The sequence below is a fragment of the Apium graveolens genome, chromosome 3 (assembly GCF_009905375.1).
Source record: "Apium graveolens cultivar Ventura chromosome 3, ASM990537v1, whole genome shotgun sequence".
Lineage (NCBI taxonomy): Eukaryota > Viridiplantae > Streptophyta > Magnoliopsida > Apiales > Apiaceae > Apium > Apium graveolens.
In genome coordinates this window covers 151797234-151817917 of record NC_133649.1, presented here as the reverse complement: position 1 = coordinate 151817917, position 20684 = coordinate 151797234, and the positions used below count along the sequence as shown (strand labels likewise).

At 34.0% G+C, this 20684-nt stretch overlaps 1 protein-coding gene across 1 annotated transcript; it reads right to left on the bottom strand.

Moving 5' to 3' along the window:
* Nucleotides 1–347: 347 nt before the first annotated feature.
* Nucleotides 348–16073, bottom strand: LOC141712847 (putative inactive ATP-dependent zinc metalloprotease FTSHI 4, chloroplastic). The gene is made up of 16 exons (XM_074515945.1): nt 15764–16073; nt 14959–15214; nt 14312–14687; nt 13565–13823; nt 8340–8471; nt 6837–6911; nt 6593–6718; nt 6391–6500; nt 6233–6311; nt 5985–6122; nt 5306–5417; nt 3692–3855; nt 3407–3512; nt 3223–3299; nt 1079–1222; nt 348–995 (listed from the first exon to the last, which is right to left on the bottom strand). Exons 1-16 carry the CDS (start codon nt 15992–15994, stop codon nt 852–854), a joined length of 2529 nt encoding a protein of 842 aa, XP_074372046.1. The 5' UTR covers nt 15995–16073; the 3' UTR covers nt 348–851.
* Nucleotides 16074–20684: the final 4611 nt, after the last annotated feature.

Genomic DNA, 20684 nt, shown 5'->3' with positions numbered 1-20684 from the left:
GTCATATCATTAAAATGAACACCCAAAGAATCTTAACCCATTCTAAAATGCGGTGTGGATAATTCTTTTGTCCAATTTCCCATCCTTTGGAATGTCGAAAAGCAACGGAAAATTGCAAATGCATAAGTTGTACGTAAATAAATCCAACTAAGTTTCCCATACTCGTATCATATAGATTGAATCAACAAGGCAAAAATCATTTTAGCTGCATGTAAGCATCCAACTAAATACTATAAACAATAGTTGTTGATTGCTTTTTTTCCAGCATCAACATACATCAACTTGTCTTGTACACACCGCAAGATTCTTTTATACCACCTACGAAATATTAAAATTCAAAAGAAAAATGCAAAGAGTTCAAACCGGTAAGAAAGCCATTTCATCATATGAACCATTATAACCATCCCCTTCAAAGAGATACAGGTACATTCACATAGTATATGATACAAGATTTGAATGTAATCCAAATATGATCTTATATTACATGTTTAAAAACATAAGGCCGACTTCATTTGTAATAAACATCTTACATACTCCAACAGCTCGTCACAACAGCCCTACTCCATTTCATCGCAGTTTCTTAAACATCTACTACTCATCAATCTTGACCAACTACAATGGAACAGTCCTTGTGGATTTGTGGTACCAAAATCACCAGCCAGAACAGATTGGGATTGTACTAATTACAAAGGGAAAGGAAAATTTCTGCTCTATGCATTACAAAATCATGCAACAGAATATCGTTTCTTTTTCTATATTAATTTAGATTTAAATTTTCTATGACCAAAATGGCATACTCAAAAGCAATTCAACACTTACGAATGTACAAGTTAGCCATCTACATGTCCCATCTAAACAAAATGAGTACCCATCAATAGTTGTGGTGTCTCTTTTTCTTCTTCAATTTCAATTGAAGCTTCAGCTTTTATTTCCTCAACCCTCTTGTCCCAAACTCCATCAATGAGCTTCCAGGTCTCATCACTAATGACTTGGGTCTGGGAGAAAAATATAATAACCACAAATATTAGCATAAGCTTCCATATAGGAATAATTGCAAAAGAAGGCATACTGCACTTACCTCCATAGGGCGGGGCGCACCAAAAGTAGCAAACCCTGAATTACCAGGTGAAAATGTCATCCTCCCAGGAAGCGAGACACCATGGATTCCCCATCTCCCAGCATATATCAGGGCCCCATATTCATCAACAGGTCTAACAGCAGACTAAATACATAACCATCAAAATAATATTATGAATGCTCTGGTCAGCTTGCTGTTTTACAGGGACAGAATGTGGGGAATGATATACCATGTAAATCAACTTCTAATAGTTTAAATGTACAATTATACTTGAAAAGAACCAACTCTGAAGTTTGATTGTAGCTTATACCTATCTGTGACTTGAACCTTGCAAGAGACAGTCAACAGGGACTAAAAAAGAAAAAATTTATATTGCACGGGAACAGTCGGCCCAAACTGTTCTGAGGTTAAATAAAATCTTCTGTCAACATTATAATACAGATTAACAATGTTTTTCTATGTTTGTTGCTACAAAAATCTAGTTAATAGTAATACGATTAGCTTGCAGTGAACTCTGTACATCACTTCAATGGTAGAATAGTCAGTGTGGTCAAAGAGCCAACTTTTTTATTTTTCTTTTTCTATTCCCTTTCATGTTATTCATCAAATCATTCACTATCAAACTTCAGACGTTCTATTACACACGCAGAATAAGAGTACTGTCCAATTGCTTAAGTATAGTGTGTGGTTCTTGTCCTAATGATATTACACCTGGAATGATAATTGCCCCTTGATCAGCCATGTACTCACCCCATACCCATGCTACAACAGATTAATCAATTATCTTTTAGATTTCTTCCCCCTTTTCTTTAATAACCACTAGACATGATTTGCGATATTGTCACATCGTGCAACATACTAAGGTAAATTATAATTCCATCATTTCCACAGAAGTTACCCAATTTTGAACTTCCAGAATAAATTTAATTTATTAACATTTAAATGAGTTGGGTAAACACTGATATGATTGTAAAAGAGTCTTTTGGAAATGTTCAGGGTATTCAAAATTGTCAAAATTCAATGAATACTCTCCTTATTTAATTTTGACTTGCAGTATCTTGGCTTCACTTCTCATACCTCAAGACTTATGAGATTTCCAACAGCAAGTAGAAGATGAAGAGCAGAGTTTAATACGCTCTCACGGTCTTACAATTAATAAAAACTCAAATAACTCATAATATACTGCAAGTCTGCAACAAATATATAATTTATCTAAATGGATCAAAAATAGCTTAAACCAATATTTATAAGGACCTGACACAGTTACCTAATCGTACTTAGTCTACATATAACTCACATCTCCACTAACTAATACATACAAAAGATAATCCTAACACCAGTTTTTCCACAGCCTTCTATTCTTGGGCTCAGGATTGGGATTCTATATGCATTGCTTGATTAATGTCTCCTTATCTTCTACGTTATTACATGCCAACGTTGTGGAGGATGGAAGGGACAGTAGACCATTTGCTCCTCAATCTTAAAAGCTGAAGGATTTTGACGCCTCACAGTCACCAGTAAATTTTATAAATTGCATTGCTCAAGTATTGCCAACTTCATCAACAGAAATTATAAGTCTTTGCGAGGGGTTGAGATGTTCAACGAGTTGAGTACGTGGCAAGATACTGTAGTACCTTAGGGTATTTGGTAGACAATCTCGAAGGCTTCTCCCAGTATTCAGGATATTGATAATTCCTTCCAAAGGCTCTCTCTCATTCAATTTTCATGTGGCAATCTACTTCCAATCATGCATTTTATGGGTTCTTTAGTTGAATCAAACCTATTTAGGGGTGTTTACCAAATTCCTTCCCTATTCGGTTATGCCTACACACTCTTTAGTAAAGTATTAATTTATAAATATCCTATGCTCTTCTTTATTAGAGATATATGTTAAACTAAAGGAGCTAAAATTTGTAACCAAAAAAAAGATGATGATAATAATAATAACATCCTCAACTATTTATTTCTAATTTATAAAAAAAAAAAGGAGCACTGCATATTATGAAATTTTGTAACCATTTTAACAGAGCAGTATAAATCTGTAAGACATGTGTGTATTTGTCTAAAATTATTAGTCGTGTAAAATAATATAATCTGCCCAAAACTAGTTTGGCCTGACCAGGGTGAAGTATCCAAAATACTACCTGAGGCATTCTAGGAGCAGTTGTGTATATGTTCCAGATTTCTTCAGCAGTGATCTCACCATCTTCAAGTAATATATCTACACGACATTAAAACACAAGGAGACTCACAAACTAGTAGAACATTAAGAATATTTAAATAATAATTAGACAGCTTGTTATGGCAGGCAAAAGGGACCAAATAAACCTGTGATCGTCTCCACTGCAGAATGGAATTCCTTTAATACAGATGAAGATTTCTCCACAGCGAAACGCATGTACTCATCTCTAAGTGCTTCAAGCTTCGCAGCAAGCTGCAAGAGTTGCTTAGTATTATCAAGGGCTATTCCAGAACCACAAAATGTAAAACAGACAATTCTTCATCCACATTAATACAGTTTGAGATTGACAACTCTCAATGATAATGTGTCACTTTTAAATCAGAAAAAGTAATATATTGGTATGAACTATGAAGCGCCCTTCCAACACTTACATTTGGCACAAGATCATTTTGGGTTCTGTAATAAGCCTTTCCAAACGCAGTTAACCCTGTCTGCAGGATCAAAAACTCAACAAGCCTTGAAGCTTCTAGTGTAGCCTTTGAAGACATCCAGCATAAGTTGTCAATTCCGAACATCTCCTCTTCAATTACTCTTGCTATAGATATTTTATAAGTGAATCAGTAATCGTTTAGTTGACTACTAACTGTGATCAAACATAACCTAACAAACTCGGTGCTTTTCACGAGCTACCTTTGATGACTTATTTTCTAATTAAAAAAAAAGGAGAATGAGCGTAAAGTTTTCTGTTTTTTTTTACTTTGTTGTCATTAAATGCTCAAATAATATTGTAAACAAAGTTTAGCGTCTAAGCAAAGACATATTGTTATTAATTTTACTGATCCACTATCAGATGATTTCTTAAATTCAGTGTTAAATTCAGTGTTCAGTTCATCCCATTTTGCCTTTAGGCACGCTAAATAACTTAGGACAACATTTCGTTTTATTGGACATCAAATTAGACATACTTTCTCTCTTCTTATTTTACTGGGTTACGTAAATCTGGCACCAGATAATCTAGGAAGCACCGACACTGATACGGCGACACGGGACACGGGGATTCGTCAATTATCAAAGTGTCCTGGATACGGGACACGGCAAAAAAAAGTTATAAAAATATAAAAAATATTTTTATATGTGTTACATATATATATATATGTATGTATACATTTGATTGTATATATATAGGGTTATAAAAGATGAAGAGGGGAGGTTATAAAAGATAGACAGACACAAAATTAGGGTTAATATAAGATGGTTTGGGCTTTTAAAAAAAGATTTTGGGCTTTTTTAAGATGATTTTGGGCTTTTTTATATGGGCTGAGTAGGTGGGCCGTGTCGGTCGCGTGTCGAACCCATGTCGGTCGCGTATCGGTTGTCCTTTTCTGTCGACACGCCATGTGGCGTGTCGGACACGTACTCAGCCGTGTCGGTGCCGTGTCGCCGTGTCGGCCGTGTCCGACACGCATACGGCATCCTTTTTGGAGTGTCGGTGCTTCCTAGCAGATAATCATATTTAATAATTAAAACTAGAAATCATACAACAAATATAAGGGGGAACAAAAAGAAAGCAGAGTACCAAATTTACTATTATTAACAGCTACAATTTGTACTAGATGAATTTATATGTAACCGCAAAGATTTAATAGAATAGAAATAAATGATACTAGTATATAACCCGTGCGATGCATGGTTGGTTTTATATTATATATTATAAATTTTAATATACTGTTTGTGGAATTCGAACCTTACACCTCATATAATAATTTTTATGATTTGATCTAACGGTTCCCATCAATTTGATCTGAAATATCTAACGGTTCTGGATTGAGTGACCATAGGACCAACAACCACACTTTTGATGTTTCGTCTTTAATGTAATAGTATAGATAGATTGAGATAGAATATTGTATTTATTCACAGATTCTATATGACCAGTAAGTACGAGCACAAGAGAGTCATAACTCATAATTGCTTACTCTACCAGGGAAACTGAAGATGGAATTTGACAGGCAATATCTAGAAAATACATGTACCAAAAAACTTACGAGCACATGCACGCACGATAGAATTAACATAATCTTCTTTCCTTTTAAAAACCCTGCCTGGCATCTCCAAATACCGCATATTTGGCTGACTTTGGATGGAATTTATATCTGTCTGCGAGATACAAAAGGAGAGCATGTCCAAATACATTAAAAAATGTAATAATGAATAGTCAAACATATGGATAATTATATTTTATCCCTAACAGTATACTTACATACAAACCCTCAAATTTTAAAAGAATGTGCTTATGTGCCCATAATGTTTGTTATTTGTACACCCCAGTCCTTTTTCTACAACTTCATTCCGAAAATCCCTTCACCGGTAAGCGCAAAATAAAAATATAACACCAAATTAATTCCATGTAACAAATAAAAAAGACAGGACACTGGAAAAATATAGCAGGTACAACACCCACATTCTCCACCTATTTTTTCTGGTGAACAAATTTAATATGGATGTACATAATTTTTCTATGGAGAAGTACATTTTTGGAAGAAAAATAATGAATAAGAGTTGGGGGTGCACAAATGACAAACATCGAGGGCACATAAGTACATTTAAATTTAACGAATTATGTGTACAAAAGCAGATACTGTTAGGTCCAAAATGTAGAGAACCCAATAGATAAACATGTGTTGCACACAACTATAATGCAAAGAAGATCAAATACTTAACCACCTCGGTAAAAGGACGGTGGGGATCTGGAAAGTAGCATGCAAGAACAGCAACAGCTGCTTCTCGGTATGCCAATCTCAGTTTAAGTTCTTCAGGAACTTCAGTACTATCTTCTTGTCCAGTTTCAAATGTTCCCTTTTGCTGCAAGATTATATGGTAAAGATGCTTAGGATCCCTCCGGTGAAACTGAGACACATAAATACACCACATGTAATACTTTTTTAGGGAAAAATATCAGTTGCTTAACTCACCCTCTTCAAGGCTTCAAGAAGTTCTTCCCGTCCTATGAAGTCCAAATCTTTCCTGGCAGTCAGTATACCTGCTTCGTTCCTGTACAGTAAAGATGTATCAGCTTAATCTCCATCTTACATTTACAAAATATCAATATAGCAATATTTGAGATTCTTACAGTATGTTCTGCAGTTCTGCCCCGGTAAAATCTTCAGTGAGCTCTGCAATTTCCTGCAGTAGCATAACCTTCTCTTGCTCCGATCGAAAGTATTTATTCCTAGCATGCACCTGGATGAACATTAGCAAAATTGAAATATATAACACCAAACACTTCATAAAGGTCAATCATGAGACAGAAACCCACTAAAAATGATATATACCTTAAGAATAGCAAATCTACCATCTTTAGATGGCAAACCAACTCGTATGATCTTGTCAAAACGACCTTTTCTGAGAAGGGCAGGATCAAGAATATCCAATCTATTTGTTGCACCGATAATTAGCACCTAACAAATGCAAGGAAGTTTAATTTTGAATCCTTTTATTTTATTTTAATGTGAATAAGCATCTTAAAAACACAGGACTCTCGGGAAAAAAAACACAGGACTCCCGTCAAAGGCATACTTGCGAAGTTGACTCTTTGAAACCATCCATCTCAGTTAGTATCTGGAGCAAACCTTGTTCTCTCTCTGCACCACCCTAATAAAGAAAATACATACAAATGGATTTTAGACCAAGTAGAGAACACCGGTAATTTGTTGGAAACAAATTGTAACAAATTTTAGATGTATATTATTTCAAATGAAATTCACAAAGTTTAAACTACATGTGAACTCAAGGTGAACTGGGAGGAAAAATTCTCATAAAATGGTTGTATCAAGTATGCGATGGCATCTTCCTAAATCCCAAGTATTTACCTGATCTCTTGCATTGTGAACTGCTGTTTTGGTTTGGAGGCATAAACTTGTTTACATTTCCTCCAAGAAGTATATAATTGGTTACAGTCACAAAGGGCATTAGAAAAACCGCATTTCTAATACAGGGGGATTTAGTCTCAAGAATATATGTTTCTATATTATAATTTATGAGAATTGTGCTACAAGTCATCATTATGTGGGTAAAATAATGAAACTAAAGTTATCCAAATTGGTATGGGTTCCAAAGATCATTGCAAAGATTAACATAGGCTGGTGTCAAGTTGTTCTTTTAAACTTATTTAAGGTTTACCTCATTCAGCAGATTTTTATAAATTAACAGCTGAAATGATATGGTTGAGCTGCTGGCCTCTTGCACTCTTCTCTTGGACCGATGCCACGCATCTCACTTAACATAATTTTGGTTTTTAAGAACTTCCTGTAAAGAGCTGAAAAAGTATTCTCTTGTCTTGATTTCGTACCTAATAATACTGAAATAAAATTCGTTTGATAATGGTCTTAAATTATGTCTCTCTTGCCTACATATAAGTATAACAAGAGGGGATGAAACTTTTTTTTTGTCAAGAGGGGATGAAACTTTTTTTTTGTCAAGAGGGGATGAAACTTTTAAACAAAAGAAAAATCAAATTTCTGTTCCAGAACTGGATAGAAAACCAAAGGGACAATATATGTTATCAAACAAATTTGAAATGGTGTCATATGATAGGGCTCAAATTTACTAAATTACGAGCAATGGCTTATTAGGATCTTCATTCAGCCTCATAATCTGAATATAGGAAATTATCAATACTTTTAAGACAAACAAGGGACTGTATATGAAATTTGGAAATAGATTGAACTTCTAAGCCAAACAACCCGCAAATTCTCACCATCTCATATCAAATATACTGGGATAGGCTAGATTATTACCAGCATAACTTATGCTACGTCAGCTAAGTAGCTTCTTGACCATTAAGATCAATAGAGATGGTATGTCTACACTAATCTTCTTTTTTTTTACTGCTTGCTGCCAAAATATAACTAGTTTCCAACAATAGCTGGTTATCTTATAAAATATGCATCCCACAAGAAATGACTTCTTCTTAACACTTAACCTTCTTGTTAAAATAGCTTATTAACATTAAAGAAACAAACTGATGAAGGGAAAAAGGATACAAATTATTCTGTAATTACAGAAAAGTAAATTTATTACCCCGCCAATATCAGGCCCGCCACGTTTGCTGCCAATAGCATCTATCTCGTCAATAAAAATAATGGAAGGAGCGTATGATCTGGAATTAGCAAAAAGATCCTTAACACGAGATGCAGCAACACCAACAAACATCTGCAAAATAGAACTTCCAGTTAGCTAGTTTCCGGAGCTTAAAAAAACTGTCAATAATAAAATTATAGAACAGAATACACAGTGCGGTACTTTTCCAGGAAATTACATGTATCTACTCCCTTCTAGTCATGTTTTCTTCTTCCTAAATTTTCAAAATGTGCAAGTAATATTAACTTATTAGGAAATTTAGGGTATGAAATAAATTATATACCTAATGTATACTATTGAACAGTGAAGAAGAGTGAAAAACATGACAATAGTTGTGTAAGTACTATTTAAATTATGCTTTTATACTACAGTTACAGTGAAGCTCAGAATGAACTTTAGACCTTGGAAATAAAACACACTCCAGGGCCGACAACTTATACACCAAAACACGAGAACAAGAACCTATTTGATTGACACCTTGATAATTCAATCAGATCTACAAATTTTGGTTTGCGCAGTAAACATTCTCACAGTAAATCAAATATAAGCATCACTGATGAAAACTGCTCTCCTAATTCATATTCATGTTTTCTGTTAATAAGAGTGCACAATTATTAATAACTTCATCCATCTCAATTTACCTGCCATACTTCCTTTTTAAAGATGTCACAACAAACTATATGTTAGGACCTGTCCAGGCCTGCTCTTTGTATAAATATAAAAGGAAACAGATTCCTTTATTGATAAACACACGCACACACAATCGGGTGTTATTCGAGAGACCACCCACTCTCCATAAACACACTTAAAAACACACTTAAGTCAATCTTATTTCTTCATGACTCAAACATATAAATGGCTTCCCTATTTATAACCCCAATCTCAACTCACAATCCCTAGATTAAAGCTAAAATATTATTATTCCCACCAAATCCTCCCTTTGAAATCCATAACTGATGCACACACTAATTATTCAGATTCGTAACTGATTTAATATTTATTCTATATATTATGTTTCCTAACATTACCCGCCGCCCAAACTTGACTGTTAGGACCTGTCCAGGCCTGCTCTTTGTATAAATATAAAAGGAAACAGATTCCTTTATTGATGAACACACGCACACACAATCGGGTGTTATTCGAGAGACCACCCACTCTCCATAAACACACTTAAAAACACACTTAAGTCAATCTTATTTCTTCATGACTCAAACATATAAATGGCTTCCCTATTTATAACCCCAATCTCAACTCACAATCCCTAGATTAAAGCTAAAATATTATTATTCCCACCAAATCCTCCCTTTGAAATCCATAACTGATGCACACACTAATTATTCAGATTCGTAACTGATTTAATATTTATTCTATATATTATGTTTCCTAACATTACCCGCCGCCCAAACTTGAACCTTGTCCTCAAGGTTCAAATGAGAAAATTGTTTCATTCTTTCTTTTTCCTTTTCTTTCTAATCCAGAACCCCTGCCTCTCCGCCAATAATTTTCTAAATTCCTCCCAGTTACAAGAAGGCCGCTGACATTCCCCGCAATAGTCCAAGAACAAAAGATCATTTCTCAAGTATACTATAACCGACCATACCTTCTTAGTTGGCGTTGAGAGGTTTACTAATTCAAAATAACTGTCAAAATAACTTTCAGCCTTCAACGACCCACCTTCAAGTTTTAAGCCTTCGAATATTTCAAGTCTTTGTGATAAAGAGTCCATGGATGAGCTTGGAGGCGATGAGACATCAAACAAACAAGTCTCTTGTTTGTTGTTGCCACTATTAAAATTTAACGGAGTCTGCCCTAAAACCTCCAATACTGGTGGTTGCTGATGAGACCTTTCATCTTCTTGAAGTTTTCCAAAATCATTTTTTTGAAAATCTGATTTAAGCTCTCTATCATTCGCTTTTACTCCCTTCAGCTTCTCCTCAGTTTCGTAGACCGACTTCTTGGCTTGTTCCAAGCCTTGCGAATCCTCACGAGCAGACGAAAATGGTCCAGTAGTCTTGCGACTATAGTTGTCCATTTTTGCAAGTATGGCAACCATACCTTCTTTGAGGAAAGAAATGTCTTTTTGAAACTTTTCAATATCCAACTTCAAAAATTTTGCTTGCATCTTTTCAAAAAAAATCCCCTGGAAGTCGTCGACTCGATTTTCAACTTGTTTTGCACTTGTCATTGCCCCAAGAACAGACGTGCTCTGATACCACTGTTAGGACCTGTCCAGGCCTGCTCTTTGTATAAATATAAAAGGAAACAGATTCCTTTATTGATAAACACACGCACACACAATCGGGTGTTATTCGAGAGACCACCCACTCTCCATAAACACACTTAAAAACACACTTAAGTCAATCTTATTTCTTCATGACTCAAACATATAAATGGCTTCCCTATTTATAACCCCAATCTCAACTCACAATCCCTAGATTAAAGCTAAAATATTATTATTCCCACCAAATCCTCCCTTTGAAATCCATAACTGATGCACACACTAATTATTCAGATTCGTAACTGATTTAATATTTATTCTATATATTATGTTTCCTAACACTATACTTCTTAAGAATGTGAGGGAAAGTGAAGGAAAAGAAAACTTAACCGGTAGCAAGATCCATATACCAGCTTAGTTGGACAAAGAATATCACTTAAAGACTAATATAACCAAATAAACTTCCAAGGAAAAGTGTGTGAAGGGTTTTCGCCCAAGTCCTTTATAATGATGAAAATGGCCAAGTATCAACATTTCAAGTTAAACTGGTATGTAAATTACTCAAAAACTTAATTAAATGGTTTAATGAACAAGATTTTTGGCGATACTACATAATATAGATTGCTAATTAATCTGTCATAAATGTTTCTCTAAAGTTCTACATAGCCTCGAACAAAATGTACTTGCTACTCTTTGCATAAGATAATTAAGTATTGACACTGAGACAGAACCACACATACACGCACACGTCAACTAATCTTTCTATATCCTCCTCTTCTTCGCTAAGCTAGAAAATGGGATACGCTTTTGTTGAAAACATATTTCACATTTCAGCGACATCTCGTAGCTCCATGGTACATTTGTTCATGATCTTTTAGCAAATACCACTTCACGACTGATGTATATTACATATCAAATTTAAGATTTTTCCGGTTTAAAAAATCATTACCGAGGGTTATTTGTCAATAGTTATGAACTTCAATCCAAAAATTCTCTAAACATGTATCAGATGATGGTATCACATACTTCCTAAACAGCTTAATTTTTGTGGTTTCCTGCGAAATAGGAATGATGGAAGTAAAAGGTTGATTCCTGCAATCTAACAAAATAAGGTTGATTTGATTTCGACTTAATGGCGCAACGTAAATTATAAAAGGAAAGAAATCTAGAGTCAGATGAAGATTCAAAAAAGGATGCCAGCGAATTGCATAAGAAATGCTACCAAGGTAAAAGATCATCAACTTTGAGGTATTTTATACATTAGTTAGTGAGGAGTCATCTGACCTTGTTTTTTGTTTTTCTTATTATACTTGTTCGCTTTGCCTCTAAGGTTTCGTCAGGCACTTGCATGTAATTTGATCCTGCTTGTAAGATTCTATTTAAGTTATTCACATCATCCGTATATCTCGATTTTTCCTTCATTAGACTTGTTGTTGTCCGGCTACCTAATCCTAGTCCATTCGACATCCTTCACGCCTTCAATGTGTTTTTCATCACTCTAAAACCCTTCTTAATATTGCAATGTAAAAATCTCTCAGATGAATAACTCTTTACACCCGTCTTTCCAACTTGCTCGTCAAGTTGAAAATTCGCTATGAATTCCAAAATTTATAATGTCTACTGGAAGACCTAAATTTCAATTTCCATCTGCGGACTGAAAAATCCTACATTTCCGCCTATGTTACTCGGACTCGGCTAGAAGTGTCCGACATGGATACGTGTCCAAGTATCGGACTCTGCAACATTTTGAAAAATATACATATTTTTGCTCTAAAATAAGTGTCCAGGTCCAAATGTCCATGTCCGAGTGTCAAGTGTCTGACACGGGTACTTGATGGTAAAATGAAGAGTCCGAGTAAAATAGATTTCCGCTACCCAAACCTTTATCGGAAGAGGATTATAAAGCACAATTTATACAAATAGCAAACTAAAATGATGGTTCCTTCCAACTTTAAATGGAATATTTCACGCTTTGAACTTGCCTTGGAAGTGAGACATTTAATCATAAACACATTTTCAAAATGTAGACTACAATTTGGGACTTAAGAAGTCATTATGTGGTTTTGGGAAATCCACTAAAAAACTAAACGTTTAAAAGGTCAAGGCCAAAAAAGTATATGCCTAACTGTTTTTATCTTAAAGATATCGATGTCTAGCATAATATTAAGATATGGTTTATAGATGGAATAAAAGCCTCAAGAATACTTAAACTTCCTTTCATTAACTTAAGAACTCTGGATTTAGTCACACCTTTCTCACCAATTTTGTGCTCTGTCACTCAATCCAATTAGTGTATTCCAAGAATGAGTAGAAAAGATTATCCCCACAAGAAGGCAAACTTACGAAAGAAACAAGACCAAGGGAACTATAGTATATCAGTGTGCTAAACTTGATTACAACAGGCAAAAGTTAATAAATAAGTGTACGTTTCCAACGAAGTGTTGGTACAATGGTTGAGCTTTTGTACCCCCTTGCGGGAGGACAGGAGTTCGACTCCTGTGTGTGCGTGTGTAATCAATTAGCAAAAAAAATAGTGTACAATTTACAAAAAAAATAGCGGTTAAATCTCTTAGAATAATTTAAGCATACCAATGAACTTGAATATTGAGTAAGAGTATACAGTCACTACTTTGTGATCTTTGCCACACCTCGTATTACCTTAATCTTCTTCATTTTATCCCAATTTGCTCCTTCACTTCTCTGTCTTATTTGCCACAGACTTATATTTGTGTAGAATACAAATACATGTATATTAAGTAATATGACATTAATTAATATTTAGCTTCTCATCATTTTATGTCTTTTCAGCATCCAGGGAACATCCATATATAAACTTGGACTACCAGCAAGACAAAGAAATAATAATTTGGCTGTTGCAGCAACCTGTGATACATGACTAACCTCAATTTCTGTTTAATGGAGAACTAGTGAAAAAGTAAAGTCTTACCTCCACAAAATCAGTGCCATTAGCTGCAAAAAAAGGAAGCCCTGCTTCGCCAGCAATAGCTTTTGCCAGAAGGGTTTTACCGGTTCCAGGTGGGCCATGGAGGAGCACACCTTTAGGACAATATATACCTTTATTTTGAAACTCTTCGTCATTCTTTAGTATTCGAACAATCTCCTGTAGCTCCCTTTTAATATATTCCTGACCAGCAAAATCTTCAAAGGTGACACCGGTTGTTTCTTCTGCAGCTATAAATTTTGCCCTGGTAAAATAACATGGAAATGTATTTATCCACAATAAAGAATATATATCATTTTCTTATACTTCTATTCTATTAAATAATATCTAAGTCACTTCGGAAGAAAAAATTTGTAAATTTGCAATAATATATATACATATGGAATACATGACAAACACCTTCAAGTCAGTCCCCAATTTCACTTGTCAATACAGTGACAATAATATAGCTTGAACAGAGTTCTCACAGATTAGAGGGAAACTAAAACATTTCAATAATTAGCCAGAAAAAAAAAAGTCATGTAGGAAGCTACAACCAACGTCTATAGGAATATGTTTACTTTGTGGAAAATAAGATCTGGTATCCATATGGAAAGCCAAAAGGTGGACCACTTGGATGAACAAAGTAAATCAAGAAACAAAAAAGAAATGTTTCAACATACATGAAGTCACAACAGATTCAAACAAGTTTTCAAAATTAAAACCGTCAATATATAACTCGTTAGTACTTACCTGCTCTTCCCTAATGATCCAAGGGCCTTGCGCTTGATTGGCAGTCTCGTCTTTGTGGGAGGGGTTCCCAGGTCACAAGGTATCAGCTTTGAATATATTGGTCTCATCCTATTATCAATCCATATATACACTCCAATCGCAAGTGCAAGTCGCATGCCCCAAACTACTGCAGTTGCCACGCTAGAATAAACTTCAGCAGGAACTGTGTCAACATGATAAACGTCGACATTTACAAGCTGCTGATGCAACTTCCCCCAAACATCACTCCAAGCATCAATTGGCATTCGATCAACTACATGACGACGGTAAACAATTTCTTTTTTTGAATCTCCTCCTGCTCCTTGAGCATTTTCATCTTTGTAGTATGGAAGGATCACTGGGTCATAGACACGATTTTATCAAAGATAAGAAAGAGAATATGCCGAAAGTTCAAATCATATTGCATTCTTTAGTCATGTGAAAATTGGTTCCTACCACATATCAGCTTGTGGAATAACCAAGTACTAAACTTTACATATATCCATATGGATATAATATATGTGACAGAGTCTAAATTTATCTAGCCAAAAGTTTCTCATTTCAAAAGCAAACAATATACATTAAACTTAAAAAGACAAAGCAAGTGCTTATACAATATTATGTAGTACCTGATACTGACTGTCCATAGTTTGAGTACTCCATATACTGGACATTGTTTGTATCAAGAAGTCTCTTAAATTCACTATAGTCTATTTTATGTGAAGTCTCAGGATCCCACTCTGTTCCCTTCAACTTTCCCCGCATGGTTAACAATGCCCTGCTCCAGTCCGAAGCCATGACAAGTTGCCTTTCTAACTGTACATTTGCTTTCCTTTCAAGTTCTTCTAATTTATTAATCCTTTCTCGTTCCGCTTCCTTCAATTTCTGGAAACCCATTGGTCACAAAAATTTACAAAATCATCACCAAATTGAAACCTTCCTTACTTAAAAATTACATAACTTTATTCAATGCAAGACCTTCTCAAATATTCCTAAATAAAACCTAAATTTCAAGTCTTTGAGCAAAAGAATTCAACTTTTTTATCTACAATTACTTAGTATATCTACAAAAAGGCCTGTCAATCAGGTAAGCTCAAAAATTTTTCATCATCCATTGCCTTTGCTCATCGCAAAAAAATATATATATATAACAACATAACCGTTAAATTTTCACAATAAGATCAAATAATGACAAGAAGCAAAGAACCCTCAGCAATAATTACTAAAAAGAAATCGAAATTCCACCAATTGCGAGGCACTCTACCTACACCCGGTCAGAAAAAAGCAAGTCACCAAGGCTCTTTGTCATTGCAACTCAAATGTGAATAACTCAAAAAATTCCTCAAAAAACATCAGCAATATTACTACAATTCTTCAAACTACAACAAAAATGAAAAGAAGCATTCAAAAGCACAACAGTTACTGAGTCAAAACCTGAAACAACTGAGCTGACTCGGTGTGTTGTTCTTGCGGTTTAGCCGAGTTGGAATCAAAAGCTCTAAATTTAAGCAACCTGGGATTAAAGGGTAATGAAAATTTAACATAAACATGGCGTTGAAATGGGGTTGTGGATAAAAGGGTTTTAGCAAAATGGGGTTTTAAAAAATGGGGATTATGATGATGATTATAGATATCTAATTTTGTTGTTGTATTCATCATCATCATCTTCTCCTAGTTCTGCTACTTTGTCTAAGTTATACTCCTAATTTTTCATTCTTTTTCTTATCCAAATAATTTGCAAATTTATTCAGATGCGCGCATAAATAAAATTGCTTGTCAATTCTTTTACATTGACTTCCGGTTTTGGTATTCATTTTTCCCTTTAATTTGCCCTCCAAATAATTTCTCAGAAATTACCAAAAATATAAATTTTCTAGGTTCTTTGTTTTTACAATTTTATGAAAATAATTTCAAAAATACAGTACAACTAAAATTAATAAGATATTCAGCTAATTATATTGAATTTGAAATTGTATTGCAGAAGTTTGTGGAGGTTGCATCTAGTTATATAGAGAAAAATCGTATTTTTACAAAAAAAATGAAAATTAGTATTTTTACAAATAAAAAGATATTTTTGCTAATTTTTTAGAAAATGCTAATATTTTTTTAAATATATTTTTGAATTTGGTTATGTTTCAAAATAGCCCAAAATTTATTTATTTCGACTTTATTGTTTAAGTTATTAATTATTTTTATCTCACAATTACATCATCGTAATGTTACATTTACTTTTTTAATTCAAATTTTAGACATTGTTTAGTATCTTTAATTAATAAAATTTAAAGTAAAAATCTTTATTTTGCCATACTTAAATTTAATAACACACAAGACAAAATTATATTCAGTGTGATTGCTACCAATTCATTTGGGTCCGATATCTACCATGTTAAGGTGTACGACGACCCAAAAAATCAAATCAGAGATATCTAATAATATGTTCAGCGGCGATCATGGGTGTACGGCGTGGTCTGTGTTTTCCGGCATCGAAGCTACCATCGATGTGGTGGTGGCGTTTGGTGGTGTTGTTTTGTGTAGAGTGGAAGAGAGAAAGGAAGAAGAGAGAAATGAGATAGTCGGGGTTTGGCCGGAGTTTGGGTTCCATTTCGTATTTGGAAAAATGGATCGGATGGTTTTATAGATCAGTTGAGGGTGTGTCGAACTCGGGAAGAAAATCTGGGTGCCGAGTTCGCCGAAATTTCACCGGACGGTGGTGACGGGTGGTTGCTGCCATGAAAGCTGGTGAGTGGTTGGGTGGGGATGAGGAAGGAGGTGGAGGAAGATTGGGGCCAAGATAGTCAATTGTTAATTGATTTAATTAAATTGATTTGATAGTTAATCAATCAATTATTTGATTTGAAAAAAAAATTAGTGAGTGCGTTGATTGAAAACTTTTTACGTGTACATTTTATTTTGGCCTTTTAGAGGAAATAATGTGCCAATTTATTTGGGTTGTTTTGGCCTTTTAGAGAAAATAATGTGCCAATTTATTTGAGTTGTCTTGGCCTTTTAGAGGAAATTGTGTGCCAATTTTTTGGGTTTGTTTGCGTCTAACTAAAGTTTTCTTTGGTTATATTTTATTTTTATGTATACGTATATTTATTTTTAATAAATTTTATTATCGTATATAATATTCTCTTTTATTATTTGTGATATTTCTCTTTGTCTCATTTATTTTTGGGAGATATTTTAGTGGCAAAATATTTGGCCCTTTTAGAGGATATTGAGTGTCAATTTTTTTGGCTTATTTGTGTCTAACTAAAGGAATTACCTTTGGTTAGATTTTAAGATAAATGTTAATATTTCTACCTATCATATAATTATGTTATTAAATTGAATTTCGGTATTAATTGAATCTATATCTTTGACCAAAAATATTTAAGTGATTAAATTCTTTTGTTATTTTATTCAAGTGTGGTCCTTGAATATGATGCTTGCTAAACTAGATTCGAAAGTCGAAGATTTGGATTAATGTACAAGTAGTCTGCTCGAGCATATACTTCAGGTGGGTATTTCAACAGGATGGTAGATGGACGAGTTACGAAAATCAAAATGTTGGATTTCTCAACAAGTAGTCTACTGGAGCAAAGATTTCAGATAAGTAATCGTATTTTGTTTTATTTTATTTTTTGAGTGTTCTCTCTTTAGGACTTAAAGCGTTATTGTCTAAGCTTCTGAGACCATCATGCATGACCTTCGGTTAGATGATAAACTTTACTGTGAGAAAAAAACTCCTTTTTTCTCTATTGTATTTCGGTACAATCTATTTTCGAGATTATATATCTCACCGACAAAAAAAATTAATAATGCGTAAGTATTTTATCAAGAAATAAATTTAAAACTAAATCTATTAAAATAACATGAAATATTTGTTAGGTATGAAGTGCAACACCGAGGGGGTGAATCTGTTTTATTGATTTTCTTGATTATTCGATAGTATTTTTGGCTTTTGAAACTTAACAGTTAGAATTGAATATGTTGTGATAAATGACTAAATATAAAGACACAAATAATTTATCAAAATTCACTTGATTTATAATAAATCAAATTTATTTGTGCTGTAAATTTGTATTCTTGAATATAAGAACTCGGCTACTTCTCTTGAGAGAATACAAGAGTTCTAGATCTGTTTTTTTACCTTTAAAAAAAGGACCCGTTACATATTTTATAAAATAACATGCACAGTATACAAACATTACACTAAAATGGACTAACACATATTCCAAAGTCTATTTGTCTATTTTCACTTTTAGTGCAGTAAATCTTCATGCAATCTAACAAGTCTGTGACCCTTCTTTATCCAGTTCATCTTGACCCTTGATCTTGCATTTTTCAAACTGCATTTGTAGACTTTCCAATTCAATGATAAAATTGTTTGTTGACTGATAATCTTGGATTTTCAAGTTGTCTGTATTCTGAATTTTTAAACTGTTGTCGAGATCTATTTTACTGTATAGAGAAGTCACATATTGATATCTAGAATGGCTTATCGATATCTCTACTTCTTTATAAGTATTATGACTTGTCGAGATCTCTAGTTCTTTAAAAGTAGATTGACTTGTCGATATCTCCAGTTCTCTACATAGCCTTTTGACTTGTCGATATCTCTAGTTTTCTACAAGTAGATTTTGACTTGTCGATTTCTCCAGTTCTCTACAAGTAGATTTTGACTTGTCGATATCTCCACTTCTCTACATGGACTTTTTGACTTGTCGATATCTCCGATTCTTTACAAGTAGATTTTGACTTGTCGATATCTCTTTGGACTTCTCTATAAGTGATTTTTTACTTCTCGACATATATCTCTATACTCTTTGATCTGTGACTTGTTGATATCTGACTTAGAATATTTTTCCAAGAACAACATTATTCAATTCTAAACTTCTAAACTTCTCTCTAAGGCATGATCAGGATTGATCTTTTTCCAGAGTTTATTCCTAGCTTGATGGTTGTTCATAGAAAAATCCTCCAATCTAATCTTCTTAACACTTTTACAGACTCAAGAAATACAAATAAAAAATATAATAAAATTATCATACAGCTGATTCTTAGGATTGTCAGAGTGACTTAGTCTTGTTATGTACAGGCATGTCTTACACGATAATCTCCCCTATTTGTGAGAAGATTACTTGTCACAAATTCATGTCTGATAACAAGACTAACCCCAATCTAAAATTTGAACAAAAACTGACAGATTGACAAAGTACAGATTTTATACATTCTTGTAGTTATATTCAGAATTGAATTTACATAGTCATCTAAATTTTCCATATCCTGGTTATTCTCTAAATCAAATTCTTGAGTTTGACAAGGCACTCAAGTTCTTCAATTATTTCGGTCCCTCTTAGAGCTTCCAACAGTTTAAACCATTCATTTAGTGAGTAACTGTCAAGATATTTTATTTTGTACCTTGATAATCATTGAGTCTTGACATTCAGAAACACACAATAAGGAGAAATTCTACTCAATCCTTTAGCTTTTAGATCATTTGACCTTTGCTCAAACATCTCAATTTCCTTAGCATACTTCATTTCATTTGCTTCCCACTCAGCCTTCTTTCTTGCATGCCTTTCATCTCTTTCTCTTAACCTTCCATCTAATTCAGCCTTTCTCATCCTGATAAAACATCTTTTCCATTCATCAAACTGATTACTCTTTCAAACTCTATTGTTGAGTAATTTTTAATTACTTCTTTGTTAAGTAAGATGTATATGCCATCTTTAAAATAGATTTTCACCTCTTCCAAAATTTTTACACAGACTTTGACTATGTGTTTAGTTAATTGATTGTTGTAGTCATCATATGATATCTCTTTTGAAATTGGTAAAAAATCCTCTTGATTGAAGCAGTTCCATAGAGCACCAGTTTCAACTTTTATTTGCTTTGGTTTTCTTCTAGTAGACTTGAAGTGACTTTTGGTTGGAGGTTTGAAAGATGGAGGTTTTGACAGTTTCTTCAGAGAGACTTGGTTGGCTTGAATAGGTATTTTGAGTAGAGAGTTGAATGTAGGTTTGTAGATATATTTAGGCTTTGAGGTTTGGATGTTTTGAGTTTATGTGGCTAAGAGTTTGAGTTGAGGTTTATGGAGTCTTGGATTTTTGGCTTATGGGTGTTTTCTTGGTGTCTTTTCCATCTCTTCCATCTTTCTTCTTGTCTCCATCCTTCGCTTTCTTCTGATCATCCTTGCTACCTCTTACTTCCTTATGACTCCCACTGTTTTTGTTTGATTGACTTGGATTTGAGTCAAAAGATTTGTGTTCATCTTTCTTTTGCTCATCATCATCCAAGTCATCATCTTTCTCATTGATTTTGGTTTGTGGTAGCATGGTATCTGCATTCTTCAAGTATCTTATAAAGA